Source organism: Oscarella lobularis, chromosome 10, assembly GCF_947507565.1.
Source record: "Oscarella lobularis chromosome 10, ooOscLobu1.1, whole genome shotgun sequence".
NCBI lineage: Eukaryota > Metazoa > Porifera > Homoscleromorpha > Homosclerophorida > Oscarellidae > Oscarella > Oscarella lobularis.
The window spans coordinates 978589-998491 of NC_089184.1; the positions used below are offsets into that span (position 1 = coordinate 978589).

Below are 19903 nucleotides of genomic sequence, written 5' to 3' on the forward strand. Positions count from 1 at the left end.
GGTGATGGTGCTGCAGCACCAGCCCCAGGAACATCTGGTTAGTTTTAAGAATTAGTTTAGGAGCTGTATTAGGGACTTGTGTTTAGCTGCCCCTGCTCCTGGACAACCACCAGCTCCACAGGTTTCTGTTCCTTTGATTGAGGAACGATATAGGCAACAGTTGGAACAGCTGATGGGTATGGGTTTTGTGGACAGAGCGGCCAATATTCAAGGTGAGCGTTTTGTTTGTTTTGATATATCCGTTATAATGACTCTTGCAGCTCTCATTGTCTGCGAGGGAGATGTAAATAAGGCTGTCCAGTTTCTGCTTCAGGATAGGTTATAACTATCTCACGATGTGCATCTAATTTAATCGCGCTCGGTAAAAACCTACAAAGTCAATCGTTCGAGAATTATTAACGTGCGCTAATCGGTCTTGATTTCAAGCGTGCGCGCTCTGTGAGAGAAAAAAAGATGGCATCGTTTCGTCGCGGAACGTCCTCATCGAAGCACTCCTCGTCGTCGAATCGATCGAGCGTCAATTCGCCGCTGGACGATCCTCCCCACGCGATTTCAGGCGCGCGCAGTCGCCCGTCGCGACGCCTAATGCTCGTCGAATCGCCTCGCAGTCCCGACACGGTTCGACGAAAGGTCCTAACCGAAGGCAAAACGGCTCGTAACCTCGTCACGTGGTCGGTTCCCGTCGTCGAGACGAATAAAGACGACGTAGCGTACGAGAAATCGTACGAAGGACCGGCGGCGGCGGCGGCGGCGGCGAAAACGACGCGCGGAAAGCGACGCGCGATCGTCGAAGGGCACGATCGTCGAGTAAAACCGACGAAGAAAGACGTGAAGGCGCTCTGTTGGTCCTATTTGTTTGATACGCTTCATCGCGCCGTCGATGGAATTTACGAGACGTGCGAAATGGACGAGAGTGTCGTCGAGTGCGAGGTAGGTGCCCGAGTACTGTAAAGGTTTTTTTTGAATTTTTGGTTATTAAATTTTGAATTTTCAAGTGGGTCTAATTTTTTTGAATAATAATAATTACACTGTTTAGTTAATTTGAATTTTTATATATTGAACGTTGACGTTTAACGTCTGTAGGAAGTTATTATGACTTTGGATTTGTGTCGGCGAGATTTTCAGGCGCTGATCGAACGAATTCGTCTTCACGAGGCGTTTGAAAAGGCAGACGATAGTAGCAAGTGATTACAATAGCACTTATTTTTTTGAGTTTTTGCACTCGATACGTCTCCTCTTGGCTCTTTAGACCCACGTCTTTAGCTTGGGAAGTGAGAAAACGAGCGTCGCCGGCGAAAACGATGACGCCGTCGCCGAAAGGAAAGGCAGTGGCAAACACGACTCATAGTCCGAGTCAACGACGATGGGCCGATTTGTTTAAGCCGAAGAAAACTTCGGTTCTGATGCAAGAAGATGACGGAGAGCCCGTCGCTTCTGTCGTCAAGGAAAAGGAAAAAAGAAAAGAGGCAGACAAGGAAGCGCCAGTAAAAGAAGAAAGAAAAGAGGAAACGCCGCCAGTCGACGATCAGACCACTTCCGTCACTCAAGGAATAGTAGAGACGAAAGAGCGAGTCATTGGCGATAATTCCGAAGTGGATGAGTGGCAGACTGTGAAGTGTCGAAAGGGAGCGAGAAGACGATTGGATGGCGTAGATTTTCCGGCTAAGGCCGTGACCCCTACTACCATCGTTCCAGAAGCGACAAGCGAGCTTTTGCCGGCGAGAGAAGCGTCGCCCGCGCTTCTGCTCTCCATGGACGATCTCTCTTCTTCCCTCGCGTCTCCCTCTTCTACGAGCGATGACGACGACGATGAATTGAGGATGCCTTTGCCTTCGTCGGATCCCGAAGAGACGAGTTTAGGAGAAGAACAGAAGGAAACAGCTACTAGTGCAATGGTATCCTCAACTCATAGTCGGGACGGCTGGTCAGATATACTGACTACATATAAAGGCAAGTAGTCCGCCCCGGATCGCACTCTTTTTCTCTATACAGTTTCCACCTGTACGCTCAATTAGAGATCATGTGGTAGTAGTTCTATAAGACACGCTACCGCGAAGTGATTGAACCCTCGCCCACTCTATGCACTGCTATGACCTAATTGATGCAAAGTAGTTCCTAATGGTGGGCTAGTAGTTATTTTGGGCCTAGAATTAGTGGAAACCTAACCGTTTTGTACGGCTCGAGTTTTTTTATTCTGACGTTCTTTGCAGGAGAAGCGGCGTTTCGAGAGGCAAACTCGTGGGCTGATCGATGTGAATCGCCGCCCGAAATGCGCTCGCCCGGCCGCGTCGTTCATCTTCACCAGAAACTGTCGTCGCCTTCAAGAAAGAGGTATGATAGTCTCCCATAGACGGTGCGATAGGGGGGGGTTTAGAGTGAGGAATACTGCAGAAGTGCGAGCAAAACGAAGGAACTCTTAGAGGAGAAACAAGCGAAAGCCCAGTTGCAAAGAGAACAGATTCAAGAACAGAAAGCGGAGAAAATTAGGAGGCAATTTAAGAAGGTTCTTCTCCGTGTCGCTTTGTGGAAGATTTATGTTGCGATGAGGGGGGATTTTCAGCTTCGAGAGGTTCGCGATTCGAAGGACGAACAGCTTCGGCAATTGAAAGCGAGTCAGGAGCTGAAACAATTGAAAGCGGAGCAGCTGAGATCGTCAAAACTTCAGGAGATTGTTCGAAAAGCTCAGGAAGAGGAGATTAAGGTACGAGAGACATTGGGCGGGGGGCTCGGTTCAAGGGGAGTTACGCTACGTCGAAAGGTCAGCGAAATATCGTTCATCAACACTCTCGAAGCGCAGAACAGGAAGATGGAGTACGAGGAAAAGACGCAGGGTCACGAAGCGCGACTGCAGAACATCGAGGAGGAGAGACAGCGAAAGCGCGAAGAGCAGCTAGCCAAAGAGGAAGCAGCTCAGGTGAGAGAGCGAAAAGGGGAAAGAGTAAAACGAACCACATCATGCATAGGAAAGACGACGTCAACTGGAGGCCGAACGATTGGCGCGACTCAAAGAGGTGAATCAAAAAAAACGGGAACAGGTGCGAGAAAGATTATTTGTTTTTATGTGGCGGGACGCCAGATCTACTACTGGTGTTTGTTTTCGTCTATAGCAAGCCAAATTGGAGCAGAGTCGACTCGAAAAGGAAGAGACTTTGAAAGAGAAGGCTAGGTAAGAAAAAAGGTCGATCAACGAGATAATAAAACCCGTGCCCCTCAAAGAGAAAGGGAGAGACGACGAGAGGCGTTGGCCTTAGCACAGCAGTTGTCCGTAGAAGAACTAGAAAGAAAAATTCAAGCCAAAGTAGAGACACGCGTACGGTGAGAAAGACTCGCGATGAATCCCTTTCCTTCTCCCAAAGCACTCGCGTCGACTGAAGAACTATGACCATCGGAAGGGCGGGGTCCACTCGCGGCACTGTTCGGCCGACGAAATCGAATCGTCGTTCGGCGACGAGTCTCGCACAGCTGTGCGTTTGCCTTTTCTTTTAAATATTTATATACACATTGAAACCTTATTTGATCTCAGACGCCGGAATTGTCTGCGTCTCTTCCTGCCAATCTTTTCCGACGATACGCTTCGCCGACGTTCGGCGGCAGAGCCGCCGCCGGAGGCGGTGGTGGAACGCCGGCGGCGGTGACAGCGGCGGCGGCGACGGCACTTGCCGACGTGGGAGAGAAAGGGGGGATCGGATAACTATATGGTCGTGCATGTTTTTTTTCCGGCAGGCCGATCTTCCGAATCACGAAAAACTCGTCAAGAGAACGCGACATCTGACCGCCGTCATGGAATTGGAATCGCTCAAAGATCCGGAACGATTGAAGTCGATGAAGAAACGAGCGAAGAAGGTGCGACAGCGCATGAATGCGAGGTACGGCATTCAAAAAAATAATAAAAGAAAAAGCGAGACGACTGCGTTGCAAACGCAGAGCGAGAAACTACGAAGGGAATCCGACGACGCTTGCGAGCTCCGATTCGCCTAACAGAACGAAGTAATTAGATGAGTCCACCTGGTAGGCAAGAGTGGATTTCTTTTCGATCAGGATTCAGAAGTCCATTAAGGAGATCGGTCGGATTTTGCAGGGCTCCGTCGACAAGAAATTGTCGTCGCAAATCGTCGCCTCGACGCTCGACAAGCCTCTCAGCGTCTTGCGGCGTTGTTTGGACTCGTCGACGGTGAGAGCGTGGACGTGCCACGAGACACGCGAACTTATTTACTCTTTTGAGAAACAGTCGACTAGCGGAGATCAGGCGTCGTTTCGCAACTACGGCGGTTTTCCGACGATAGCGAGAGCACTTATACTTCTCGACGAGCACAAAAAGTAGTACACGTATATATGCGTACGGGCCTATATAACTACTCTTTCTAGAACTCTCTGTGCGCTTTGTCTCGTTCTGTCTCTCGCCTGTCGACGATCGTCCGCCAATTCGCTCTACGTCTTCTTGAGCAACAAAGTCGGCTCCGTCGTCGAGATCCTCTCGCCTCGACTAGAACGTGTCGTCACTCGTCGCGGCGACGACGACGGCGGCGTCGCGGCGAGTCTCATGAAATTTCTCGTCGTCGTATTGGAAAACTTGGATCGATCGGCAGGCGACGTCGATCAAAGCCGAGTCGATTTCGTCAGGTGAGAGTCTCGTTCTTTTTCCTTTTTCTTTCCCGTCATTTTTCGCGATTCAGTTACGTGGTTTGCTGTGGCGTCGTCGACGGGCTCCACGGCGTGCTCAATAGAGTTCAAGCTCCGTTGGGCGATCGACTCGACGTCGAACGTCTCACCGAAATGTCGCTCGCGTTTCTCGTTCGCGTCGTCGATCTTGCGTGCGACAAGTAAAAATTGTCGTCTTTCCGAATCTTCCCCGCGCTTCAAACGTTCTCGCAGGAACGGGCCTTTTGGGAAGAGTTCCGCCGCCGTTCAGGATCCCACTCAATTGGCCGAAGCATTGAAGGTCACCGAGCTTCTCGGTAAATAAATTCGCTGGGCCGTTTTGGGTCGTTTACTTCGCTTCTACCGTCAAGGCATTCCGTCGCTTCTCTACGCGCTTCTTCTGCACGCCGGATCGCCTCGCTACGGCACCGTTCCCGTCGAAATGAAACCGTCGATTATTCGATTGGCCACGCTGGCGATACAATTGATCAACAGCGCCGCTCGATTCAATCTCAAAATGGTTCAGGTAACGATGAGAAAGTCTGCGTTCTTTCTTTCGCCGATTCGTTTTGTCAGTCGTGCCTGAGCGCCGACGGAATTTGGTCCGAATTCCGTCTCGTCGCCGGATACGTTCTTTGGTGCGTGGCGTGCTTGTCGTGCCTCCGTAGGATTTCTCATTCCTTGCGTATTCTATCGAAGGTACTGCTCACACCATAATTGCACAGCTCTTTTGCACGAAATCATCGAAATCATTGGCTATTTCGCCGTCCTAAACCCGGCCAATCAAGTACCGATCACTATAGTACCTGTCGTTTCCTTTAATGAAATTCGTTTCTTTGAGGCGTTCTTACAATCGGGTCGAAGTCCCACTCTTCTTCAGCTACTCTGCACCTTGCCTTTCGGATATTTCAGCGACCCGCGGTGCGCATAGAAAGAAGCTCGTCCCATTTTTTCCCTCGTGTACGTGAGATCTCTTGCAGGCTCACTTCCGTTCTCTTCCCGTCGCTGATTGCCGCCGCCTGCGACTCTCCGCCGAACAAGGCTATTCTAGAACAGGAAATGAACTGTATTCTTTTGTCGACCTTCATAGAAGTACAGCGAACCGTAAACAAATTCCTCCGCGCCCTTCGTTCAGCTGTTGTTTTCAGGAGCGGGAACCGAATCCGTCGCGAGCCGATATTGACTCGGCGGCGTCTTTCAATGCAAGTGAGCGAGTCTCTAAGAAAACACTTGACATCTGGTGCTGAGATTTTTTTATATCGTCTCAGACGAACTAGCCGTTCGCTTTCCATCTGACCGTTGGCGTCAAGCCGCCGAGTTCTTTCGGTCGTCGTCATCGTGATTCGTGAGTGAGGGGGGGGGGGGGGAGAGATAAAGATAATCCGATGTATGCACGCTTACACGTGACTTTATTTGAAAGTTTTGTTCAAAGTTTTATTGCTATTGAGTTTCAAAAGTAAAAGGTAGAGAGTTTCTCAAGCGAACGACTTGATCATAATAAATCCTCTTTTAAAGTCATTAAGTTAGATGTCGGTATAATAGTAGTAAGAATGAATAGTAGTAACAATATTTCTGTTTCTAAATTTCGAGCATTATTATCATCGCCCCAAAAGAGGGTCATTGTAAAAATGCTGTAGAGGGGAGGTATCAATGTGGCGGCACTGATTACTTGCGCAGAATTCATCAATGGTGGCAGGCGAGGGAGAAGATGTCGGTCAGCTGTACGCCTGATTTCATTCCGCAAAAAGGTAATAGTAGAAACGGTGCGCATAATAGGAAGGGGACCGGGAAGGGGTAAAACAAAGAGCGATCATCGGAGCTTGAAAAATCGTCAAAAGATGGGATGATCTAGAAAAAAATCAGAACGGTGACAACTCTAAATTTCCAGTCAATCGAATATCTAACCTCGATAAATCTCCCCTGAATAGGCGGCGCGCGGGTGAGCCGTCGTCGTCGTTGTCGCACGCGAGGCAAACTGTGCCCATGACGACTGCTGCTGAGTCAGGTACGGATGTGGCGACGGCGGCATCGTCACCGTCGGCGAAGGCATGGCAAAATAGCCGGCGGCCGGCGGCGTCGCTAGAGGTGACGGCATGGGTGGATAGCCAGCATAGTGACAACTGGCCGGCGTTGTTGGTGTATGAGGCGACTGGTGCAGCTCTTGTTCTATAGTCGCCATGTGTTGATACTGCCGCTGCGGCGGCAACGTCGGAGTCGGCGGCATCGGTACGGTGGGACTTTGACATGCTACCGCCGTCAGCCCTGGTGAGCTCGGTATGTTAGGTAAACCCGGTAGCGGTGGCATAGAATTGCTTTCCGCCTGGGGAAAAGAAGGCGGTGGCAGTGGCGGCGGCGGACCCGGCTCTTTAGTCATAGCAGGCTGCAGGATCTAGACATGCGAAGTTGGTTTCTTTTATTAGTCTAACGGTATTCTAAACCTGGCCCAGGGGCGGAGAGTCCTGCATCCTGCTGTTTCCGCCGCCTCCGCCGCCGACCATGAGGGACTTCTTTTTGTCTTTGCAACGCTTGTTCTGGAACCATACGCGGATGACCCTCGGGCTGAGTCCCGTCATCTCGCACAATTGTTCCTTCATGAGCGCGTCCGGTCGCGGATTAGCCGCGTAGCATGTTCGAAGTGTGTGCAATTGCTTTTCGGTCAAGACGGTTCGTACACGCGTCGGCTTATCGCTTCCCTTCTTCGATTTCCCTGCAACAGACGAGCAAAAACGTATAGGGGGGAGTAGGAGAGAGGGCTGTTGCTCTACGGCCTGCTGTCGCCCTTCATCCCGGCCTAATACAATTGGGTCCCTTATTAATACAGAATTAAGTAGTGCTGCCCACCTGGGCTTCTTCATAACATAATCTTGCTATTCATAGGGATTAGGTGGCACAATAGCTAGTTACTTAATGCTACTAGAAGACGAACGACGGAATCACTCGCACCGCCGGTCGCCGTCGTGGGCGGAGAACGCGCACTTGGAAACGCGGGGAGGGAGCGGCACGCGTGCATCTGTTCTCGAATACTTAGAAACTGCTTCCCGGAGGCAAAAGCCCTGACGTCAGTCTGGGAGGGGGAGGGGAGAGACAGGTAGAGAGCAGACTGAAGGAACGGGGAGGAGGGGGAGGGAGGAAGCAACGCGGTCACCAACAAACAGACGCGAACACGGAAGGAAGCATACAGTACGATCCTGAGTGGGTGCGTAAAACCATCAGAAGCCAAACCTGACTAAACTCACTAGTTTTGGTCGGTTGGGAAAACGTCGACGACGACGATTCCTTGACGCTGTTCGCCTGTGCACTGCTACTGCCTGATGTCGACGCCGGACTCTTATTGTTGTCTTTCTCGTCGTCGGCGATGTTCATGTCACCGCCGATGCCGCTCGGCGACGAGGCTTGGCTCGACGTCGTCGCTACCGCGACGTGATCGTCGTCGCAAATAGGTTCGTTCGTCGACGGCGACAGATAGAATTTCTCACCGGTGACGAGTCGCCGATCGCATAGCGAGCAGGCGAAACAGTTCACGTGATAGATTCGACCGGCGACTTTGGTTACGTACTCGGTTGTGCCGAATCCGCCCGTGCACTTGGCGCACCTAGCGGCACTGACGCCGCCGCCTCCGCCGCCGCCGCAACTAAACATCCTATGTCAAAGGGAAAAGAAGGAGCGAATCGGGGACGTTTCCTCCGCTGGCTCGGACGAAGAACGACTGACTCGAAAGGGTCGGAACGTCGACTATTTAGAAAATTCGAACTTAACACTGCTCGCGACAAGCGAGAAACAACACACCAAGTCAGCCGCACGGAAGTCCGTGCACGCTCCCTAATAAGGTAAAGGTTGGCCTAAGGCTTTTGTGGAATGTTGTCCGCAGCGCTGCAGCGCTTCCACACGCCGCACGCTTTAGATACGATGAGTTCCATTCGAATTAGATAGGGGTGCGAAAACAGAAGCGGGACTATCCGCTCTGATCGGTGTGGAAGGAGAGAGGAAAATCGCATTACTAAACGACATAATTGCGTAGTCCTAACACGCGACGATATCGAGTTTTTAAATTCGACTAAATAGGTCCCCGAGGACGGATGTACGTCTCTCTCCGGCGGCGCAAGACCGCCGGCGTTTTCGACCCTATTCGCTGGGGTAGGTCGATCGTGCGCCGCCCCTTGATCTCCTCTAAGATGACAAGCGCAGCTGATCGGAAGGACTGGTATACGCGCAATGATAACATCCTTATCGCAACATGCGATGAACGAGGGGGGGCGTAGGGAGACTCGAACGAAGGCCAGCCAGCTGGCTAGCAAACGTCGATACGCTACGTCTACGTACGCTTTACGGAGACAATGTGCGTCGAGGGCGAACATCCGCCGAACACGCGCTAGAGCGTGGGCAGAGTTGTCGCCCGAGGATGTCTATGCATAAAGGCGAATAGTGCGTGCACGTAGGCCAAAGGAAGCGGAGGAGAGAGACAAAGAAAGCCGAGGAACGCGTGCGCGCGAGCGAGAGAGGGATAGAGCGCTCGTACCTCAGATAGTCCGACTTGCAATAGACGCGACCGTGTCGAACGAAGCACGTGCACGTTTCGTCGAGATACGCTTGACATTCGCAGCAGCGCAGGCAGTCGGCGTGCCACTCGAGATCAGGCAACACGCGAAAAATGTACTGATCGCGAATGGGTCGACGACAGCCGGCGCACGTAGTCGCTGCCGCTGCCGCCGCTGCTGCTGGGGTAGCAACGGCGGCCGCTGCCTGCTTCATGACGCACCCTGAGGACGAGAAAGCCCGACTGGTAAGAAGGGGCAAATCACAGTAGGGTACTTGATTATTCAAATGTGCATCTAATTGTTGCAAATTGTGGTCTTCTCGGTAACAAAGTATTCAAAACTGTGAAATGCAGCAGGAAGAGTGTGGTTGGGGGGGAGGGTGGTTTGCGACGCGAAACGAGAAGAGAGCCACTTCCCTTTTTGCTTACCTTCGAGGTATCCATAGTGCGTCATCAGGAAGATCGGAAGCAGGACGACACGCGACAGCAAGCGCGACCCCCGTCGACTCTTGGGGGAGGTGGAGTTCTCGCAGCCCAACGTAACACCAGGTGGCTATCTGTTTACCGATCGGGACTGTACGACCACTGCAAACAAATAAGGTTCAGTCTGGCGGTGAACCCTGCAGCGCTCTAACACCCGCTCGGGTGATAATGACGACAGTGATTGAGTCCGGTATGTGAAGTAGTCCAACTCGCGTAGCAAAACAAGCCGACAAGGTGTTTATAGTGGCGATTCTGTCACGCCTACTTGTCACACCTGTAGCTACTCCGCACGTGCGATGGGCAATGTCGTTTTTTGGTTGCAACTTTAGCAAAGCGAACGAGGAAGTGGACATCGTAAGAACGCACAAGAAGCCGGAAAGAATGCCCGGAAGTCTGCGATAAACTGTCTCTTTAGAGTAGAAAAATACGCGGAGTTTGCTCCCTCTCGACTAACGCACGCGTCCATTTATATAAACGACGGAGAAAATGTTTCGCTTTCGTCGTGTTCGACGGGTTTCGCGAGCCTACACTACGAGTGAGTCATATGGAAAATCGTTTTTATTTCCCCATGCATAATCCTGTGAACTGAGGTCTCACAAACGAGGCAATGAAAAGGCAAGAGAACGAGAATAGAAGCGATAGGAACATTATCGTTTTCCGATAACGCTCCAGAATTCGAAACATTGGCATAATAGCACACGTCGACGCCGGAAAAACGACAACGACCGAACGAATGCTCTATCTAGCCAAAGCGACTCGTCGAATGGGAGGTAGAACGAAGAGGTCAGCGAATCACTACGCAACATACACAATTCCGCAGACGTAGACGCGGGAACGACTGTAACCGACTACATGGACCAGGTGAGACAAAAAACTCAGTCAGAACACCGGATAATGCGCACGCGATGTCCGATTTTCCATCCCCCCCCCCCCCCCCTTAGTAACCCCTGCCAAATACTCGCTTCCATCTCCTAAATTTAGAAAATCCTGTGGGAGCTATTGCATTGTGTCCAATTTCGGGCGTTAGCGAACGGGGCTTCCCTCTCCGCGTCCATTCTTTAGCGGGTTTCTGACTTGATACAGGAGCGTACGCGAGGCATAACGGTCACGTCAGCGGCGGTTACCTTTCAATGGAAAGGCCACCGAATCAATCTAATTGACACTCCCGGTGCTTCGTGAACTCGTTCAACTTCAATGACCTAATAGGACTTTGTGATAGGACACGTCGATTTCACGATCGAAGTGGAGCGATCCTTACGCGTTCTCGACGGAGTCGTAGCCATATTAGACGGCGTGGCTGGAGTGGAGGTGGGGGGAGGCGATACAGGGGAAGGGAGGGGGGGATTCACGCACTGACGCAGGCGCAGACCTTATCCGTGTGGAAACAATCAGATGCATATCGACTGCCAAAAATATGCTTCATTAATAAGATGGATAGGCCTGGGGCAAAGTAAGTTTAGCACGGGGGGAAGGCTGCAGCCTTCTCCTCTCTCTCTCTCTTTCTCGGAAGTTAGTCGGTTTTGTTAGCTTTGATTATTGTGTTGAAGCTATTCAAAGCAAATTAGGAGCGGATCCCTTGGTTACGCAGGTCAAAAGGATGACTTTGAAAAAAGAAAGCGGAGTACGGATTTTTTCTCTTTCCAGCTTGCAATCGGTTCTGGGCGAAATTTCGAGGGCGTACTTGATCTGCTAACGATGCGCGCGCGTCGTTGGCATGGCGGGAAAATGAGCGAGTGGGCTGCCCTAAGCGACGACGCGTCGTCGCTACGAGAACGAGCGCAGACAGCGAGACGAGCTCTCATTGAAAAGGCACGACACATAACGAAAGATTTTTTATAAAAAAATGACGAGAATTTGTGCAGTTAGCTGACGCTGATGAGAAGACCATGGAATGTCTCGTTGAGCGGCTCACTTTAGCATTCGATAGCATCGCCGCCGATGAGGTGAGGATGCAAGGCTATTGTACAACCCGCTGTTTCATTCATACGATCTCTTCCCATTCATTCATTCATTCATACGAATATTCATTCATTCGCGGGGGCCCCCTCCGTCCTGGAGTGTAGCTATTAATAAATTGGCCCCGTATTTACGTTCGTCTATTTCGCGAACCCCTCTGTTGACTTTTGATTTCGCTTGAGGCCCCCCTCGAACGCCGACGTTTGTCTTTCAGATTCGCGCCGGAATTGCGCGAGCGACTTGCGCCGGCGCCGTCGTGCCGATCGTGTGCGGCTCGGCGCTCAAGGGAGTCGGCATCGACGCCGTACTGGATTCGGTCGTCGACTTTTTGCCGCCGCCGCCCGCCGACGAATCGTACACCGTGCGCGTGCGCGCGTCTTCTCTTACTTTACCCCCGGGCTTATTAGGGCTAATGAATATGCTGAGGAGCCGCGCGCACTTGCATTCAAGGCACGACGCGGTGCCGCCGCGCGGGCGGGCGGGCGGGCGGGTCCCCGGGGCCACGATTTGAATGGAGTCGCCTATTAGGTTTTGCATGATAAGCAAAGGGGTCCGCTCGTGTTTCTTCGGCTCTATTCGGGCCGCCTGCGGCCGCACACCGCGCTTTATAACGTCAACAGAGAACGCCGGTAGACGAGTCGATGATACGAAAGGCGTGTTTGTGTACCTTCTCGCTTTTCCCTCCCGCCGCAGGGAAAAGGCGACTCGTCTCATCGAAATATTTGCGAATGAGCAGCGAGAAATAAAGGAGTTGCTTCCGGGTAATATCGGAGTTGCTGTTGGTTTTAAAGAGGTACGTACGTTAGAGAGCTTGGAGAACGGTTTGGTTATAGTGGTCTGATCGGTTGTTGACAGACCGTTACGGGGGACACTCTGGTATCGTTAGCCGGACACAAAAAATCCAGAGAAGCCTTAGCTGGACTCAGCGTTCCCGATCCGGTTTTCTATTGCACCATAGAGCCGGATTCGGCATCCTTACAGAAAGGTCCTTACGGGTGGGCTGTGGTTCGGTTGTCTGCTTTGAGACTGTGTGTCAGATTTGGACCATGCTTTGACGTGTCTAGCGCGGGAAGATCCGAGTTTGAGGGTGGTCAGCGATCCGGAAAGCGGACGGGTGGGGGTGGCGTTTTCTCCGTCTGGTTCGTCTCCTTTACGCATCCGCATGCTTTTAGACAATACTGAAAGGCATGGGCGAATTGCATCTTGAAATCGTCGAGGACCGGATTCGGAAGGACTTCGGAGTCGCCGCGTCGCTTGGTCCTCTTCAAATTGCTTACAGGGAAACGATCACCTCAACTGCTACGGAAACAGGTCATAAACGTCAGATTAGTCTCCTGTTTTTAGTTCTCTCCTGGGGCCTTTACTCTTAGAACAAGTTCTAGGTGCATGGGACAGTGTGGTTCCTTGCCAATATAGGTCTCTGTCTTCGATCTGCAGACTGTGGGACTTACCAATACTATAATGCACGGGCGTTAAAATTTTACTAATCCCAACTTGCTCTGAGGTCATTTTCTTCGTTATAGCGAATCGCTCGCTGTCCATTGGGGGACAGTTGAACGAAGTAGATATCACCTTGAGACTGAGCTCCGCGACCGGTCGCGGCCCTGTGGAAACGGTTACAAACGAATGCGCAAAGACGCGAGACGCAGAGATTATAGAGGCAGTGAGGAGTGGTATCATTTCAGCCTGTAGCAGAGGTAGCACGCTTACTTTTCCCCGCCCTTTATCGCGAGACTGAATTCATAATTTTGAGGACCCCTTGTCGCTTGTCCTGTCGTGGACGTTGAAGTCGCACTCTTATCTCTCACTACAAGTCCTTCCGCCTCTTTGTCTGCCGTCGCCAGATGCGCAAATGAATGTGCGCTGAAGGCTCTCAGTGCTGCAGGGCCAGCTCTGCTAGAGCCGCGAATGCATCTCCAAGTACAACTGAAAATTGAGGCAGACGTGTGGAATGACTGATCTATTTTCTCTCCTAGATATCCACTCCAGAGGAGCATTTGAGCGCCGTTTTGTCAGATCTTTCTTCGTTGAGAAGTGGCATTGTGGAAGAAGTTCAAACTAGGCAAGACTTTCGCGTTGTATTGGCTACAGCACCGCTAGCGCGTTTACGAGTAAGCAAACTCCGAGAAGATTACATGTGGTTGCAGTATTTTGTAGGGCTATGCCAAGGAAATACGCAAACTTACTCACGGAACTGCAACGTTCACTATGGAATTCAATTCGTATGCACTTGTAGCTCCCCACATGCAAGAACGAACGCTCAAGGAACTCAAAAGCTTCGTGTATTAATAAAGCTGAGCTGTCAACCTTTACAGGAGGCATACAAGTTATAAATTTGGCAAATCTATGGTGCTTTTAGCGTGAAGGTCTCTGAAACGCGCAGGAGAGATGGGAAAGTGGCCACGTGTGCATTTTATTAGTGATTAATAAAAAAAGTACAAAAAATGACAGTCTAATTTCCCTGCCCCCGTGTTTTTTAGTAAACAAATAACGAATCGAGAGGAGCTTCAATTTTCTTTCTTCCCCCGAGCTCGGCAAGTTCAATGACGACAATACACTGAACGACGTTGGCGCCGATCGCTTCAATGAGAGAACACGTGGCCGACATGGTACCGCCCGTTGCTATGAGATCGTCGACTACGACCACGTTCTGACCCGATTGCACGGAATCCACTTGCAATTCGAAGCTGTCCGAGCCGTATTCCTTTTCGTACGTGCGTCGCGTCACCGCGCCCGGGAGTTTTCCCGCCTTGCGCACGGGAACGAACGCCGCGCCGAATTTCAACGCGAGAAGCGGCCCGAATAGGAATCCGCGTGCGTCGAGACCTACGACGACGTCGATTCGCTTTCCCGAGCAGTTCTGCTTCAGTCGTTCGAACATGATGTCGATGAGGCTCTGGAATGCGTTTGCGTCGCGTAGGACGGGAAATATGTCTCGGAATAGAACGCCTGGCTTGGGAAAGTCGGGATGGTCCGTTATCAGAGCTCGAATGTCGTCGAGAGACCTTTTCTGTGCCATTTTGAGTATCAAATCCTGGGCTTTGGAAAACCCGTACACTGCTGCGCGTTTTGTTGACTACATCCCCCCAATGTCTTTATCGTTGCGACTTCGAAGACTAGCAGCTAATCGATCGATTGTGCAAACCCTTTGCACGTCTGTCGAAGCCGAGAAATCCGACGACGGCGCCGATCTACCGTGGAAACGACCCTACCTGACGAAAGAAAGCGACCCTGTTAGCAAGACAAATGCTCCCCGAAACGTATCGAACAGACTGTTTTCAGCTGAATCACTCTACGTCAGATCTAAGTTTTCTGTATCAAATTCCAAGCACGGAGTATAAAGCACTTCTGAGCCACGGTCTTCCCCGAAGCTACAGAACAGAAGTGAATTTAGATGTACTATTTTCATTCAATTTTCAAACTTGATCATCGAAGGTTGAAAATTTTGGCCAAGCTGGACTATTGATTCGAAGGCCGGCAATGAAAATCATAAAAAAGTTACAAGATACGAAAAATGAAGTTCATCGCTTTCTCATAAGTATGAGAGAAGAAAAATTGTCGATTTTTATAAATGAGCGTTTGTTCTTCTGAGATGGTCCCGATGGCTGTGGAAAATCATTGACGCTGGCTCATGTGATGCACTTCGGTTTCAAAGCGGGATGGCTTATAGTGCACCTCCCCTCTGGTAAATTACGCAGTTCTATATGTATTAGAAGATTTTACGTATAGGCTGGGAATTCTTTCATTTGATCTTCTCTCAGATATATATACAGTAGTGGAGATCAAATGAATGCATTCTCGTCTCAAGCTTATACATACAAGTGTCTCGATTTTGCAGCCTTACAACTGGTTCACAGCTCTAAACCAGTTCGACATTCCTATCATAACCCCACTCAATATGATCAGCCAGACGAGTCTGTCACGTGGCTAAAAACTTTTCGAACGATGAACAGTCATCTTTTAAATGACGTCAGGAGTTTGTCCCACGGCGGTGTTGATTAGTGACTGAGATTCTTTTTAGATGACCACGTGTAGCAAGTACACTTGGGGTAAAAAAGACGTCACGCACGTGGGCGATCCCTTAGGGAGTGTTATTGATCAGGTAATTGAGGTCTATCTATAGTTCTAAACCACTATTAGATAAGAGTCGCACAGGGGATACAGAAACCCGTACACGCTACAGACGCAGTTGGGGTTCTTCTAAAGGAAGTCGCTCTACAAGACAAGTGCTGGTCGATAAGTGTATTGGTGAATTGTGTCTTTATTGCGTTTCTGCAGTCGTCCCATACTGTTTGCTGTTGATGATTTTAATGGGTTCTTCGGTCTGTGCTCTGTTAGAGACCCTGATGGAAACAAGGTTGCGGCTAATTGTGGTTCTGATCAAATACAGATTCTTGTTTGTGGAAGTAGATCGCGGTGGAGAACCTCCGTGTTCGTGGTCACTTTCTACGAGCGCTCAAGGCCATGGTATGAATACGGAAGGAGAAAGGAAAGAGATTGATTGAGGCCCTTTTTTTTAAGAAATGCGGGAGTGCAGTTATGGCTCTGTCAAGAAGCGGAATGTTGAACGAGAAGAAGCTCGGCTTTAGCCCCGGAGCCCTGTTGCGTAAAGAAGTCGTACATTCCACTGGTAATCAGCGTTTGCTAAACCCAGCCAATTTCTCTAGGGATTAGCTGCTATAACGCCTCATGTGAATGTCAGAGTGGATGGATACAACGAAGATGAAATTATTAGCATGATAAATTATTATGCTAGCAAGAACTGGTTGACTGGAGGTACGATATTCATTATTAATTTTCTCGTGGTAATTATTTTGGTTATAGGGTATACTAAAGAAAAATTGGAAGAAATCGCATTTTTAACTCAAAAGAACCCAATAGCTTTGCGTAAACTTTGTGATCCTTACTAAATTTGAAAGGTAAAAGTCTTCGATCGCGAGGAAGATTTCGCTTGTATGTAGGGTTCGCGTGGGTTCGCGGCAATAAACAAGTTCTAACGTGCGCTATAGTCTACCGCAAATTCTCACACACCTCCGCCCGCTGACGCATGTGCCGGTCCGATGGACCAATGAGCGCTGGCGAGACAACGCCCCGATCTTAGTATTACCATATATGGTCAAGTTTGGAGCAGAAAGAGGCGTGAACGTTTCCGTCGAAAGAGGAGTTGAGGTCGCTCATTCGTTTTTCTCAGACATTCTGTCCCAAAGAATAAACCCGTCCAGTTCGATCTCTTGCTCTGTAAACGAAAATGTGTGACGAAGACGTTGCTGCTCTTGTCGTGGACAACGGTTCCGGCATGTGCAAAGCCGGCTTTGCTGGCGACGACGCGCCACGCGCCGTCTTTCCGTCGATCGTCGGACGACCGCGCCACCAGGGAGTCATGGTCGGCATGGGACAGAAGGACTCCTACGTCGGCGACGAAGCGCAGAGCAAGCGCGGTATCCTCACGCTCAAATACCCCATCGAACACGGCATCGTGACGAACTGGGACGACATGGAAAAGGTAAAAAGAAGTCGCGAGAGCTCACACCCCACGCGTTTTTTTCAATCCGACATTCTTCCGCGATCTAGATCTGGCATCACACGTTCTACAACGAACTCCGCGTCGCGCCCGAAGAGCATCCCGTTCTTCTGACCGAAGCGCCACTGAATCCGAAAGCGAATCGCGAGAAAATGACGCAGATCATGTTCGAAACGTTCAACACGCCCGCGATGTACGTCGCCATCCAAGCCGTTCTCTCGCTCTACGCCTCCGGACGCACGACCGGAATCGTCTTCGATTCCGGCGACGGCGTCTCGCACACGGTCCCCATCTACGAGGGTTACGCCCTTCCGCACGCCATCCTCCGTCTCGATCTCGCCGGACGCGACTTAACCGATTATCTCATGAAAATTCTCACCGAACGCGGCTACTCGTTCACGACGACGGCCGAACGCGAAATCGTGCGCGACATCAAGGAGAAACTCGCCTACGTCGCGCTCGATTTCGAACAGGAAATGACGACCGCTTCGTCGAGTTCGTCGATCGAGAAGAGCTACGAGCTTCCTGACGGGCAAGTGATCACGATCGGTAACGAGCGCTTCCGGTGCCCCGAGGCGCTCTTCCAACCCGCATTCCTCGGCATGGAATCGGCCGGTATTCACGAGACGTGCTACAATTCCATCATGAAATGCGACGTCGATATTCGAAAGGATCTCTACGCTAATACGGTTCTCTCTGGTGGAAGCACCATGTTCCCCGGCATCGCTGATCGTATGCAGAAGGAGATGACCGCTCTCGCTCCTCCCACCATGAAAATCAAGATCATCGCGCCGCCCGAGAGGAAATACAGCGTCTGGATCGGCGGATCGATTTTGGCGTCTCTGTCGACGTTCCAACAGATGTGGATCAGCAAACAAGAATACGATGAATCTGGTCCATCCATCGTTCATAGGAAATGCTTCTAGACTTGGAAGTTTATTCTGAACTGCTTGTAGCTTGTGTTCTTGATTCGTTTCTTTCACAATAAATGTTTGCGCACGAAAAAAAATCATTTACTAAGATCCCGCGATGAGTCGAGTCGTAGACTCGTAGTGTTAGGTGTGCGTGCATATGGCGTTTCGATAAACCGCGAAAGACTTTCGGGGAAGCGGCGTCCGTCGCTGCGGTACCGCATCTGCGCTTTCAGCAATAAAAAATGCCTGCGGTAGAAGTGTTATTATTAGTGGCGGGTGTATGACTATGAGATTGTTGTCACTTGTCAGTTTAGACGTAGGGCGCGGCGTGACGACGCGACTCGCCGCCGACTCCCTCTTCTCTCATTGGCCGGAAGAGCACACGAAGCCCTTCACGTTCCTCGCTTAGTTTGACCAAAAAAGGAAAAAATCGCGGCATGGGTGGAGTCACAAGCATTTCTTATAACAGACGATCTAGTACGTCGCACCGCATTCGCCTCCGGTTGAATTTTCGTTCGTTCTTTCGAATCTTTCTGAAAGCATGTGTGACGAAGACGTCGCTGCTCTCGTCGTGGACAACGGCTCCGGCATGTGCAAGGCCGGCTTTGCCGGCGACGATGCGCCACGCGCCGTCTTCCCGTCCATTGTCGGTCGACCTCGCCACCAAGGAGTCATGGTAGGAATGGGACAGAAGGATTCCTACGTCGGCGACGAAGCGCAGAGCAAGCGCGGCATCCTCACGCTCAAATACCCCATCGAACACGGCATCGTGACGAACTGGGACGACATGGAAAAGGTAAACCAGACCCCACGCGGTCGCGTTTTCTAACCGACGTTCTTCCGCCACCTAGATCTGGCATCACACGTTCTACAACGAACTCCGCGTCGCGCCCGAAGAGCATCCCGTTCTTCTGACCGAAGCGCCGCTGAATCCGAAAGCGAATCGCGAGAAAATGACGCAGATCATGTTCGAAACGTTCAACACGCCCGCGATGTACGTCGCCATCCAAGCCGTTCTCTCGCTCTACGCCTCCGGACGCACGACCGGTATCGTCTTCGATTCCGGCGACGGCGTCTCGCACACGGTCCCCATCTACGAGGGTTACGCCCTTCCGCACGCCATCCTCCGTCTCGATCTCGCCGGACGCGATTTGACCGACTACATGATGAAAATTCTCACCGAACGCGGCTATTCGTTCACGACGACGGCCGAACGCGAAATCGTGCGCGACATCAAGGAGAAACTCGCCTACGTCGCGCTCGATTTCGAACAAGAAATGACGACCGCTTCGTCGAGTTCGTCGATCGAGAAGAGCTACGAGCTTCCCGACGGGCAAGTGATCACCATTGGCAACGAGCGCTTCCGGTGCCCCGAGGCGCTCTTCCAACCCGCATTCCTCGGCATGGAATCGGCCGGCATTCACGAGACGTGCTACAACTCGATCATGAAATGCGACGTCGATATTCGAAAGGATCTCTACGCTAATACGGTTCTTTCTGGTGGAAGCACCATGTTCCCCGGCATCGCTGATCGTATGCAGAAGGAGATGACCGCTCTCGCTCCTCCCACTATGAAAATCAAGATCATCGCGCCGCCCGAGAGGAAATACAGCGTCTGGATTGGCGGATCGATTTTGGCGTCTCTGTCGACGTTCCAACAGATGTGGATCAGCAAACAAGAATACGATGAATCTGGTCCATCCATCGTTCATAGGAAATGCTTTTAAGAAACTCGCTGAAAATTCTCTGAGCGACTGAACATGTTTGTGTTTGTGTTTGTTTGAATGCAGGCGTTTTCTGTTCACTCTGACTCTGGCGTTTCCCGTATAAGTCATTGTTTACTCGCTCCTATTTCCC

The 19903-nt window shown here is 50.9% G+C and overlaps 7 protein-coding genes across 10 annotated transcripts in view; 6 read left to right on the top strand and 1 right to left on the bottom strand.

Annotated features, from left to right (window-relative positions):
* The window catches only part of LOC136191720 (ubiquilin-4-like), a gene marked incomplete in the record, with an annotated part of 2265 nt that extends 1856 nt beyond the window's left edge, over positions 1-409 (top strand). Inside the window, 3 exon segments of the mRNA XM_065980112.1 lie at positions 1-37; positions 87-212; positions 261-409. Coding sequence (XP_065836184.1) covers positions 1-37; positions 87-212; positions 261-325 — 228 coding nt within the window.
* A 5-nt stretch (positions 410-414) lies between these two features.
* LOC136191715 (S phase cyclin A-associated protein in the endoplasmic reticulum-like) lies at positions 415-5997 on the top strand. The gene is made up of 26 exons (XM_065980105.1): positions 415-930; positions 1084-1184; positions 1250-1950; positions 2211-2331; positions 2392-2503; positions 2561-2701; positions 2759-2914; positions 2964-3035; positions 3108-3166; positions 3217-3298; positions 3357-3464; positions 3524-3664; positions 3724-3866; positions 3925-3987; positions 4039-4171; positions 4229-4317; positions 4366-4620; positions 4674-4820; positions 4873-4955; positions 5010-5164; positions 5215-5276; positions 5338-5425; positions 5480-5559; positions 5619-5730; positions 5787-5844; positions 5907-5997. The coding sequence occupies exons 1-26, from the start codon at positions 454-456 to the stop codon at positions 5978-5980; spliced, it is 3813 nt and encodes a 1270-aa protein (XP_065836177.1). The 5' UTR covers positions 415-453; the 3' UTR covers positions 5981-5997.
* LOC136191723 (LIM/homeobox protein lim-7-like) lies at positions 3857-9829 on the bottom strand. 3 transcript variants are annotated; one of them, XM_065980116.1, is made up of 6 exons: positions 9602-9829; positions 9155-9395; positions 7875-8269; positions 7077-7345; positions 6544-7027; positions 3857-6486 (listed from the first exon to the last, which is right to left on the bottom strand). In XM_065980116.1, exons 1-6 carry the CDS (start codon positions 9624-9626, stop codon positions 6470-6472), a joined length of 1431 nt encoding a protein of 476 aa, XP_065836188.1. In that variant the 5' UTR covers positions 9627-9829; the 3' UTR covers positions 3857-6469. The 3 variants fall into 3 exon arrangements, with proteins under 3 accessions (XP_065836188.1, XP_065836187.1, XP_065836189.1); XM_065980115.1 differs by having other exon boundaries at positions 7875-8278; XM_065980117.1 differs by having other exon boundaries at positions 7875-8278; positions 9155-9513; positions 9602-9828.
* Positions 9582-13923, top strand: LOC136191719 (ribosome-releasing factor 2, mitochondrial-like). Of its 2 annotated transcripts, XM_065980111.1 has the most exons (23): positions 9582-9845; positions 9900-10009; positions 10071-10190; positions 10246-10270; positions 10328-10425; positions 10476-10516; positions 10739-10823; positions 10875-10963; positions 11017-11105; positions 11183-11243; positions 11300-11464; positions 11518-11598; positions 11826-11965; positions 12019-12061; positions 12140-12240; positions 12305-12404; positions 12467-12596; positions 12649-12725; positions 12784-12922; positions 13135-13308; positions 13365-13531; positions 13588-13722; positions 13769-13923. In XM_065980111.1, exons 3-23 carry the CDS (start codon positions 10142-10144, stop codon positions 13898-13900), a joined length of 2121 nt encoding a protein of 706 aa, XP_065836183.1. In that variant the 5' UTR covers positions 9582-9845; positions 9900-10009; positions 10071-10141; the 3' UTR covers positions 13901-13923. The 2 variants fall into 2 exon arrangements, with proteins under 2 accessions (XP_065836183.1, XP_065836181.1); XM_065980109.1 differs by having other exon boundaries at positions 9900-10190.
* Positions 13924-14073: 150 nt separating this feature from the next.
* On the top strand, positions 14074-16626 carry LOC136191727 (small ribosomal subunit protein mS29-like). Its single transcript, XM_065980125.1, has 12 exons — positions 14074-14844; positions 14894-14995; positions 15047-15149; positions 15204-15296; positions 15450-15580; positions 15633-15713; positions 15767-15837; positions 15890-15968; positions 16022-16078; positions 16133-16225; positions 16279-16387; positions 16436-16626. Exons 1-12 carry the CDS (start codon positions 14491-14493, stop codon positions 16519-16521), a joined length of 1359 nt encoding a protein of 452 aa, XP_065836197.1. The 5' UTR covers positions 14074-14490; the 3' UTR covers positions 16522-16626.
* Positions 16627-16796: 170 nt separating this feature from the next.
* On the top strand, positions 16797-18141 carry LOC136191730 (actin, cytoplasmic). The gene is made up of 2 exons (XM_065980128.1): positions 16797-17114; positions 17183-18141. The coding sequence occupies exons 1-2, from the start codon at positions 16860-16862 to the stop codon at positions 18056-18058; spliced, it is 1131 nt and encodes a 376-aa protein (XP_065836200.1). The 5' UTR covers positions 16797-16859; the 3' UTR covers positions 18059-18141.
* A 397-nt stretch (positions 18142-18538) lies between these two features.
* LOC136191731 (actin, cytoplasmic-like) lies at positions 18539-19897 on the top strand. The gene is made up of 2 exons (XM_065980129.1): positions 18539-18842; positions 18898-19897. The coding sequence occupies exons 1-2, from the start codon at positions 18588-18590 to the stop codon at positions 19771-19773; spliced, it is 1131 nt and encodes a 376-aa protein (XP_065836201.1). The 5' UTR covers positions 18539-18587; the 3' UTR covers positions 19774-19897.
* The last annotated feature ends 6 nt before the right edge of the window (positions 19898-19903 follow it).